Source organism: Ahaetulla prasina, chromosome 1 (genome assembly GCF_028640845.1).
Source record: "Ahaetulla prasina isolate Xishuangbanna chromosome 1, ASM2864084v1, whole genome shotgun sequence".
Lineage (NCBI taxonomy): Eukaryota > Metazoa > Chordata > Lepidosauria > Squamata > Colubridae > Ahaetulla > Ahaetulla prasina.
In genome coordinates, this window is record NC_080539.1 from 272,096,374 (window position 1) to 272,107,944 (window position 11,571).

The following is an 11,571-nucleotide window of genomic DNA, read 5'->3' on the forward strand; positions in this document are numbered from 1 at the left end:
TTTATCTGGCTGTTTTGAAAAAAAATGAGAGGGATGAAGGAGAGGAAAACTCCCTGACAATCCAAGTCTTCACATATAAACCTATATATCTACTAAAATTTGTGATGATGGCATGACATTTTTCCTTTGTACTGAGAGACTGGAAAATGGAATGAGACAACAGTTTAACACATCCTATTATATGAACAGAGAAAATCAAAGCAGGCACTTTTCTACAAAAACTAGAAAATGATTAGAATTATTAAGTTTGCCAATAAGGTTGGCTGAGAAACTTATCAAAGAATTCTGAGTTCCAAAAATGGGAAGTATAGTAAATAATATGGGAAAATATTCCCTGCAACTAGGAAAATAACCCATTGCCACGCCCCACAGAGGTCTAGTGTTGTAAACTGTAGAAGAGATGTTGTGTTAGAGCAGAGCTGAAAGAAAATCAGCCCAGTCACAAAAGGATGATGTTGAGTGATCAGACAACCATTTGTCTGAAATAGAATAAGGTTTCCTGCCTGAATTAGGGATTGGACTAGAAGACCTCCAAGGTCCCTTCCAACTGTTATTCTAATTCTAATATTAAAATGGGAATGGGAGTCTTCCTGTTTTCCCATAAGATTGGTTTCCTGTAGCTATAAGTTTGTTCCTGCTATGAAAAACAGCCTGTTATTTATTTAATTTAAAACCTCCCTTTTTTATTTTGTAAGTAACTCAAGGCAGCAGCGAAAATACCTAATGCTCCTTCCTCCTCTCAGTTTCTTGAGGACCGCAACTCTGTGAAGTGGGTTGCACTGAGAGACAGTGATGGCCCAAGCACCCTGCTGGCCTAAAACAGGACTAGAACTCAGAGTCTCCTGGTTTCTAGCTTGGTGCCTTAACCACTAGACCAAAGTGGCTCTACCTAACTTATATGACCTGAACACAGGGCCTCTGTGGCTCAGACTGCTAATGCAGTCTGTTATTAACAGCAGGTGCCTGCAATTACTGCAGGTTCTAGTCCCACCAGGCCCAAGGTTGACTCAGCCTTCCATCCTTTATAAGGTAGGTAAAATAAGGACCCAGATTGTTGGGGGCAGTAAGTTGACTTTGTATATAAATATACAAATAGAATGAAGACTATTGCTAACATAGTGTAAGCCACCCCGAGTCTTCGGAGAAGGGCGGGATATAAATGCAAATTTAAAAAAACAAAAAACAAGAGTAGCATTATGATGCTAAAGTCATTAACAAAAAACTACAGACTTAATGCAATCTACTTCTAACTGAAATTCCAACATACCCTGAAGTAATATATATACAAACCAGTTGTGCTTTATGTTTTGAATTGTCTGATCCCAACTCAATAATTCTTTATACCTGGAGACCAAGACATAGGCCACAAATGGTACCCAGCATCTCATTTTGATAAGATTAATGGTGATTTTAATAAATGGGTGAAAGTATCTATTAGTTTATGGGAAAGAATAAATATTGTGAAAATAAGTATTACTGTACTTTTTGGAGTATAAGACACACTTCCCCCCCAAAAGAGGGTGGAAATGTTGGTGCGTCTTATACACCAAATGCAGGCATTTTTGGCCCCCTGAAACCCCACCCTGCGCATCCCGTTTTTGCCAAAAACAGGCCCATTTTTCACAAAAACAGGGCATGCAGAGGCTTTGGGAGTTCTGCAGAGTGCTCCCTGGGGCTGGGGAGGGCAAAAACGTGACGTGTGGGGGGGGTTGAGAGGCCAAAAATGGGGCACGCAGAGGCTTTGTGAGGCCTGCAGAGTGCTCCTGAGGGCTAGGGAAAACACAACACATGGGGGGTTTGGGAGGCCAAATGAACCAGTTTTTGCGAAAAAAGGGCACGCAGAGGCTTTGGGAGGTGTGCAGAGTGCTCCTGGGGGCTGGGGAGGGCAAAAACGCGACATAGGGGGTTTGGGAAGCCAAAAACGGGCCTGTTTTTCGCAAAAACAGGGAAGCAAAAACTTTGGGAGGCCTGCAGAGTGCTCCTGGGGGCTGGGGAGGGCAAAAAGGCCTTTTTTGCTAAAAACAGGCCCATTTTTGCAAAAAATGCCCCTGTTTTTAGCCTTTCAAATCCCCCACGCATCACGTTTTGCCTCCCAGGCCCCAGGAGCACTCTGCAGGCCTCCCAAACCCTCTGTGGATCCCGTTTTCCGCAAAAATGTGATGCGCAGAGGGCTTGGGAGGCCTGCAGAGTGCTCCTGGGGGCTGGGCAAGATTGATATATATTCTAAAATGATGTCTATGTTAATTTTACTTAAATAAACAAACTGCTAAATTAATGGTTAACTTTTTTGGAAAGCTTACACTCCAAACTTTCCTTGTCAAACGTAATATAAAAATCCATATTTTAAAAATTGCTTTCTTTTTCAATGATATCACTAGGCACACTTGTTAACTTGTATTACCATTCAGTTTTATTGACAATTAAAAAGAAAATATATACAGTTAACATGCAGGGCTTGAAACTGGAATTTCATAAGTTTAAGAAATGTTGATATATTTCTTTTGATTTCAAAATAAAATTAATTCATAAAAAATCTTTTTTCAGGTTTATCAGACACTTCAAAGGTTGCTTAGAAAGTCTACAGAATATCTATTTTCCGATGTTGGAGATGTAATATTTTTGAAGTATTTACATAACTATCGTCATGTCCCTTGTTAACTTCTTATTAACTGGATATTCTTGCTATAGTAATTTTTTGGGAAGAAAATGAAGTTTAAGGATGTCCATGTGTTTCTGAATTATGTTTAAACAATTTGTCTATTTATTAAAAATTCTGGATTTATCATGCTCAAAAGGTGGTTTTTTTTTAATGAAATGTGTCAGTTCTTAGATTCTGAATTGGTTGTCTATCAATAGAGGAAAAAACAGGTAATATGGTTCCTTGTGATCAAGATTCAATATGCTGTTTAAAAACTGAGTTGCAAAATTTTTTCTATAGATCTTATTAGTATTGTATTATTTGATTAACTGTCTTTTCTCTTGTTTGTTAGGTTGTTTTGTATGGTGCACCTGTGTGTGTGTGTGTGTATGTGTATGTGTATGAATATCCATGTATATATAACATATACATGCTATTTTATTTGTATTCACAGATTTTGATTTTTTTTCTTAGTGCAATTCAATATTAAAACATATTTAAAAAATAAAAAACCACCAAGGATCTCATTTCAGGTCCCAATGCACTCAAGATCCAGCTGTCTAAATTCAATGACAAAGCACAGAATTTCAGAGAATTTCAGTCTTTTCTGTCTCATGATGCTTATATATCTACATCTACCACTGGTAATATACAGAATCAAGCTAGAAGGTCATGACTCACTTTTCAAATTGTGAACCACACAAGGAAATTGAAGAGGAGAGAGAAAGAAGATAAGAAAAAGAATGAAAAGAAAGGAATGCTTGTCTAATTTGCAGCTGATGCCAAACTAGGGAAATTATGTAATATTCAAAAGGCAAAATCATAATTCAAAACAATGAAATCCTAAAAGATTATGTTTAATCACAGCCCTGCACTAGAAGAAAAATCAAATGCGAAGGTACAGAATTAGGAAGGCCTGATCTGACAGCAATATGTGGAAAAAAGATTGAAGAGTCTCAGTGGACCTTAGTTGAATATGAATAAACATTGCAATGAGGCAGCTACAAAGGTCAATGCATTTTTGACAGTACATTTAATAGAAGGATAACCTTCAGACTATGGGAGATGACTCCACTGCTGGTATTGGTTAGACCACCCTTGAAAGACTCGCCTTCAATCCTGGACATCATAGTTTAAAAGACATGTGGATAATAAGCTAGATTGGTTTCAGAGATAATCTTCCAGAAAGATAAGATACATGAAAACAAAACCCTAAGAAAAGGTTGGCTATGTTTACCTTTCAATAACAAAGATTTAAGGGAGACCTGGTAGCTTCTACAAACAACTAAAAGACTGTCATATTCAAAATGAAGCAAATCTGAAAGTGAGGCATAGAGACGTGCCAATAGGTTGACATTAAAAGAAATTCACGCTGAATAGCTGGATGAATTTCCTGATGTTAAGTGTGGATTAGAAGTGGAATAGTCCACCTAGGACACTGATAGACTCTCGTTTGCTAGAGATTTTCAAAGCAGGAGCTGAGTGGTCATCCAAGAGATGATTTAATGGATTTTTGCTTCAGAAGTGGATTGAACCAGATATTCTACAACCTGGAGAATTAGAAAGTCCATATTATTCAAATTAGACATGGGACATATGTGGCCTTCAATAAACAAGGTTCTTCTAAATGCTTTAGTGATCTGCATGTGTATAATTTGCATTGTAATGATGCCTGCCTATTTTCAGCAATGCTTAGTTTTGGGTAAAGACTCTAGAAAGATAAGGAACATTCTTCAAGTATCTGAAAGGATATAATACCTCTCAAAGCTTACTTTGTCTCATCCTACAGAGTAAGGCATAGAACAACTGATTTACTAAATTACAGGAAGGAATTTAGAGTGAATTTCAGAATGAAATCCAAAGAGAGGTGGGGAATTCCTCATCATTTGATATATTAAAGCAGTGATTTGGCAGCTCTCTTAAGCAAGCTTTGCCCCAGCACTTATTTTTACAAGGTTTACAAGGATACCAGATACCTGCAGTAATGGACCTATTTAGTTATTTGCAGAATTTACAGGGGGGGAAAAGAACTTGCCCTTTTTTGGTTAAAAGATGAGCAAAGAGCTTTCTTACTTTATAAATATTCATCTTCTAGCCATTAAGGAGTACTCTGACATGCTTCTTGGGTTGCATAAAAAAAAATCCCGTGTGTCTGTTTATCCATCCATCCAATCCATTTTATATATTTTTTAATTCCTATTATAGTTACTAGACGCTAAATTACTATCCAGTTATGCATTTCAGCCACTACTGTAATATTCAGCCCTCCTGCACAAATATTCATTCTTTTGAAAACAGGACTTCTTCCAGAATCCCCAGTTAGCATGACCAAGCAGTTCATCATGTTGGAGAAGGGTAATTGAAACCATTTTGGTTGGGTTTAATATTTGTCCTGTTATTGTTCATGAAGCTGTGGAATTATTAATAAAATAACAGGAAAGATTTAGCTTCTAACCTTTTCCAAACCTACACATGATTCAATATAATAGTCAGCAGAGCAAATGCAAGCATACCCTTTTCTAATTTATGAGATTAAAGCAAAACAGTGTATCTTTCTGTGTCCTGAAAATTTTGTAATTCACATCCATTTAAGTAAATGTTTGGGAAAACAGATGATGCTTCGGTAGTTTTTTGTGTACTGAATTAATATTAGAAATTTCATGGTCCTATTGCAATTAGAATTAACACTACAGTAGTCACTAAAGTAGACACACTCATTAAGACCCTTTAGGTATTCCCTATCTTGCTAATTATGCCTCTACAGGAAGTAGAATGGTGGTTCATACATGATGTCAATATATAGAAACATTCCTAAATGGCCCTCTCTTGACCATCTAAGGGTTTAAAGTGTCCTTCAAATGTCCACATAACAGAAGGCACAATGAGCTACATCTGTCCAGAAATTTCAGACAAGGACCCACTAAAAGGAAGGGGAAAATGATATATGCATTAATATAAACTACTTCCAGATAGGCAACTCCAAGCACTATCCCATCACTGACAATTAACCTTCCATCACTACTTAATATTTTAATTACTACCATGTTTCCCCGAAAATAAGATATCCCGATAATAAGCCCTCCCCGAAAATATTTAAACTCATGTATAGCCGGTCCCTGCCATTTCCTCTGGTTAGGGTTAGGGAGACAGAGCTGGAAATCAGATAAGACAGCAAGAGAAGCCCTGTCTTGCTCCACGTATTCCAAAATAATAAGATCTCCCCGAAAATAAGGCCAAGCACTTATTTCGGGGTTCAAAAAAATATAAGACAGGGTCTTATCTTCGGGAAAACACAGTACCAAAACATTTCCCAATGTATTGAATTAAATTTAGTAAAATAAAACTTGTTATAAGTAAGCAGTATGAAAATCTATTTTACATATGTCAGTGTTGTCCTCTAATACCATTGTCAATTTTCTATTCATATTAAATATAGAAATATATTGTATTTATTTTTCTATCTGCCCTAACGTCCTTGCCAATTAAACACAGAAATTTCACAGAATATTTCCAGTATCCATATATTTTTTTCTAAAGGATTACACTTCTTTGATAACTATGTTTTTTCCTCTTAAAATTAACCTTGGGAGAAAATGGACAATTTAATTAAGACAAAATTAATGCCTTCTTGAATTTATGCTGGAAATCAACAAATTGAATATCTAGCAAATACGCTAATCACCATGAAAAAATAATAAGAGGGCAACCTTTGCTTTAAAAATATTTCAGTTTTATAATTACATTATAGGATAAAGAAAAGGTCACTGTACCAAAAAAAAAAATCTCTATTGAATATATGGAAGGAGTGGGCTCACAGTTGTTTCTACCCTGTTTTCCCCAAAATAAGACATCCCCTGATAATAAGTCCAATCAGGCTTTTGAACGCATGGCAATAAGGCCAAGCGCTTATTTCAGGGTTCAAAAAAATATAAGACAGGGTTTTATTTTCAGGGAAATATGGTAGATGGTTCCCCAATACAACCTTAATTTCTATGCTAGCATTGTTCATATTGTCATCTATAAAATCCCAAGTATTGTATTCTTCGTTGAAACTCCTTACTGTATTCATTCACCATGCTTAACCAGATCAATTAATGATAGCAGCCATATCTGCATAAAGTACTATGTTCGCATAGTTGGAAACTGATGTACTTTTGTGGCTCAGCAAGTTGTGAGCATTGGAAGTGTGACTTCCATGGCACTGACTGCTTAGCACCTCATGATCCATTGACCATATGGGGCACTGAGTATAATAGTTGAGACTTTACTCTGCAGCCATCACACAGTCTGTTTTTATCTATGACAGGAGTCCCCAACCCCCGGGCCATAACCCATAGAGGGTGAGCCTGGGCATGTGTGCTCCATCCAAATCCGTTTTCAAATATTAATACCATCTTTTTTCCAAAGTGTTAATGTTAAGGAATCAATTATTAAATTTCAATTGTTTTATTATTTTTTACTGAATTGCAGGCTTAGAGATTGTTGCAAATTTGAATGTACAGTAATGCAAAAATTACTTTAAGTCTTTCTTTGAAGGCCATTCCTGTAGTCAAAGTCCAGCCCTGCTGAAAGATTGATTATAGATGGCTGCTATAGCTTCATCATACTTAGTACAAGTAATCAAATTTGACAAGATCAAACCAATGTTGTTCTCCATGTTCCAAATCCTCTGTAATTGCACTTTTGAAATTTCATTGCAAGTTCCTTGCAGATGTAAATATCAATAGCTACTAACATAAAGTGTATTTATATACGAGCACCTTAACTTTAAATTATATGAATGCATCCATGGTAATATAAAAACAATATAGTTTATCCATAGTGCATTAGAAAAAAAGAAATTTATCATAAATTAGTCCAGAACTTCTGGAAGTTTTACAACCTACAGGGATGAAGAAATAAATGAAGACAAAAATTGATTCAGGAGAGCTAGTGGGTGATAGTTTCCAAAGAAGTATGTTTTTTTTTCCTTTGGTAAAAACAAAAGGATTATGCCAGTCACATTCTCTCATGTTATATCTTTTTAGAGAAAATTCATTCTGAAATCTGTGCTCACAGATTAATGACTAGAAAATCCAGTATTTATGCATATAGTGGGTTTTACAAATATTAAGAAAAAAATAGGATGTTATTCCTCTATTTATTTATTTATTTATTTATTTATTTATTAAATTTGTATACCGCCCTTCTCCCAAAGGACTCAGGGCGGTTCACAGCCAAGTAAAATAGACAATATATAAATACAATTAAAATGCAGCTAAAAAACTTATTAAAATTGGCCACGATTAAAATTTAGAGCTAAAACCCGTTTAAAAAACCCATAAATTTAAAAACTAACCCAGGCCAGCGCAGATGAATAAGTAGGTTTTAAGCTCGCGGCGAAAGGTTCGGAGGTCCGGAAGTTGGCGAAGTCCTGGGGGGAGTTCGTTCCAGAGGGCGGGAGCCCCCACAGAGAAGGCCCTTCCCCCCTTAACATTAGGTATAGCCTACTAGTATTTGTGCAGTATCCTCTGCTTTCTTTTAAACAAGAAAAAAATAACATTTTTTTACTATTTTATTTATTTTAATATAGGAGAGTATTTCCTTTTCACTATGAGTTCATGTTCCAAATAAGACTGGAGGCAAAAAAGACTATACAAGCTTTCTAGCTAAAACACATTGACAGTTGCTTTATATTAAGCTGTGATGTTGTACCAACATTCCATCCTCAAATGGTGTAATACATCCTTTAGGTGACAGTCAGGAATTCCATTTTTTCTATTTATCTGATAGCAGAAGCTCAGCAATGAGACACTCATGTCCTTATCTATTTTTTTTCCCCACAAGGAGCTTCATTTTAATGCTACTTATGGCAGGTTCCATCAAACTTTTTGTCATAGCACAGAGCTCATATTGAAGTATATCAAGTCATTTCTTTATAAAGCTGAGCCCTATATATGAGTATAAATGCCCCAACCAAACTGGCCACGACGAACTGGTGCTTCAATTTGCTGAGCTTTCATAGCATTCAATCTATCTTCTTGACTTGGGAAGGTGTCAAGATGGCGAGCAATTTTCTGAAATTTTGGCATGTGCCATTGTGAATCTATCTTCACAGGGATTTGATATTTATTCAACATTGTCATACGGGTCTCATGTGTTTTCTCTCGTTTTTTCGAATGTTTCTTCTGCTTAAGATGCATGTTAGCTTTCCGTTGCTCCTGCAGCCACTGGTCACCAAACTTATGTTGAAGGATCTCTGTTATGGGTGTAGAAGGAGGATATGGTTTCCCATACGTCATGGCGTCAGGAAGACGATGTACATCTTTGGGGAAGGTTTTGGCAACAGTTGTTTTGCAGTGAAGCTCATGATGTTGGCAATACAGATGGTGTTCTTTTGCAGTGAAAAGACCAGCCTTAATTCCATTACTATTCATGCGAATAAAATCTTTGGGCATTTCTTTCCTTCTGATAGCATGCGTCGGCATAACCTGCCAGTGCCCTATGGCTTCAGGGACTCCTCCATCAGTCCCACGTAAAGTTAGGCCATACACAAAATTGGCTCCTGGAATCTTTGCGCACCTTCTACGGGTCCTTCCTAGCTCTGACTTTAAGATAAGGGGATTCTGGAACATGCTGTTTCTGACAAGTCCAATTCTTTCATTTTCTGTCCCTGGCTGAATATCAGCTTTGGTCAGAGGAAGAAGCGGTGGTGGACAAATGTCACTAACACTAGCCCTCTTCTTTAATTTTTCAAGGTACCTTTTCACAAAGGTACTCATTGCTGTTCACCACAGTCAAATTGACACTTGTGGTTTCAGATCTGTCTTTACAAATATTTGATCCAGGTGGTCTATAGCTGTATATAGCATGAAGTATGACATCATAAACCATGCAAAAGTTATTGTTGTGATTTACCATGTCATCAAGCCCAATTCATAATTTATATGTTAGCCAGTAAAAAATAAGGTATCTTTGTGTCTATGCCTTAAGAGACTGGAAGGGAGCCCATAATCAAGCTAAACAGCCACAGGAAGCCATTTTAATTCATGTTCATTAAAAAAAATAGATTTATTAATTCTGTTTCTGGGGAAAGGGAACCTTTGTTTAGATTTTTTTTTTAACCTTCTAACTTTTGCACAGGTAGACTCCATGGTCACTGTCATGGGCTGCAAAGCCCACTGGCTTCAAATGTATATACTATCTGTATGTATCTCAAATATTTTAAAGCTGAACAGATAGAAGGGATTTATAACTATAGTCCTATTATGTTGTCTACATTTCTCCCCTGATTTAAAAAAAGGCTGATTAGGTCAGACTTTCACATCACCTAAACCAGCATTAGCCATCTAATAATCTTCAAGAACTCAGCTGAGGCCACCATATTAAAGCAATTAAGACCAAATTAAATCAGACATTAAAAAAATAGAAAGATAAGTGTGAGGTAAAAATGTTTATAAATGTTCTTGCTAGATGGTTTAAGCAATAGTTTGTAAAATCCCAGTACACATTCAGTTACAAAATAATTAATTTTGGAAGCATAAATATGACATATCACAAAAAATTCAGCTTTTTAAATCATTATATGTTGCCGACTACATTTTGTTCTTCAATTCAAATAGCATGTTTCAATAGTAAAGATGCAGAAAGCTCTGCAGGTAGGGGAAAAAATCCTAAATCCTCTGCTTTAGAGGAAAACTTTATTTTTTTTTAAATAAAGGGTTTCTTTTCTGTATAAGATTTCTAAGGGCTCATTTGCAAGAGTCATAGAAAGCCAGTGACAGAATCAGGATTACTTCTTTATCCTAAAAGCATCTTCACCTCTTTTAACTGGATCAATGTCATAGCAATGTAAAAGGGAGGGGTTTAAAACTGTTTTTCCAGCACTGCTTTCCCAATCCAAAATTCTTTCATAAACTGCCATTTTGGCCCCCACCCCCCAAAAACCTTGCCAGCTTCGAGGTAAGCAGGGCTCCAGAGCTTCAATTGTTGTGAACTCATTGAATAAGAAGCGCCTCCTGCAGAAATCAATCGAGCTTATTTCAAGAAAGGCTGTTTAAGACCCTGGTGTACTATGAAGAGAGAGGGAAGCACAAGCCTAGTAAATTATTGCGAGAATTAAATTCCCCCTCTCTTCCTCCTTTCTTTGACTGATCAACCGTTTAAAGTCAACACGATTTCATTATGCTTGCACATGCTTCATTTAAAAACAAAAAACCCTTAACCTCGATCCCCAACGAAGGAAGCTGCTGAAATCATCAGCCTTTTTTTTCCCCCGCTCGCCCTTCCCCATTTCTTCCACCACCACCACTCCCCACCAAATTGCAGCACAAATATTCGGGGGTTGCCAAACATTGCAAATATTCGGGGGTTGCCAAAGGCCATCCAGTTCACCCTGCTCGAACCCACCCGCCCCCGGTGTTTTTACCAACCCTCGTCTGCATCCCCCCTTTCCCACCCGACAACAATCCGAATTCTTACCGTGTCTTTTGAAGTTCCCAGTTTTTTCAGCCCGTCCAAGGGCAGCAGATCGGCGGAGTCCTTGTGGTTGAACTGAACGGCCTGCTTCATCCTCCTCTGCTGTCGGAGGGCTGCGGCTTCCCTGACGTCCATGTCCTTCCTATCGGTCAGCAGCCCCGAGTAAAACATCTTGCCGTCTCTCTTCGCGCCGGCCGGGCCTCAGCTTCCCTTCGACCAGCTACAGCGGCGGCAAACCACCTCCGTCGCTCCTTCTTCCGAGGAGGGACGCCTGGGCGGGTTTCGAGCGGGAGCACTTTATAGCAGGACCTCTCCGCCCGCGTGACGAGCGCCAGCAGCAGGTGCCCCCGCCGGTGCGGCGGCGGCGGCGGCTGCAGCGCCAAGGAGGGGCTGGGCGGGCCTCGTGCGGTATGCCGGTCGGCCGCCCCCGCGCGCCGCCGGCTGAAGACGCGGGGCTGCCCGCTGAGCAGAAGCAG

General features: G+C 38.2%; 1 protein-coding gene across 1 annotated transcript in view; it reads right to left on the reverse strand.

Moving 5' to 3' along the window:
• Positions 1-11,344, reverse strand: part of NRIP3 (nuclear receptor interacting protein 3) — a 33,435-nt gene extending 22,091 nt beyond the window's left edge. The window contains exon 1 of the mRNA XM_058167471.1: positions 11,099-11,344. Within this exon, the coding sequence (XP_058023454.1) occupies positions 11,099-11,266 (168 nt within the window). The 5' untranslated portion in view covers positions 11,267-11,344. The remainder of the gene's footprint in view (positions 1-11,098) is intronic.
• Between the last annotated feature and the right edge of the window lie 227 nt (positions 11,345-11,571).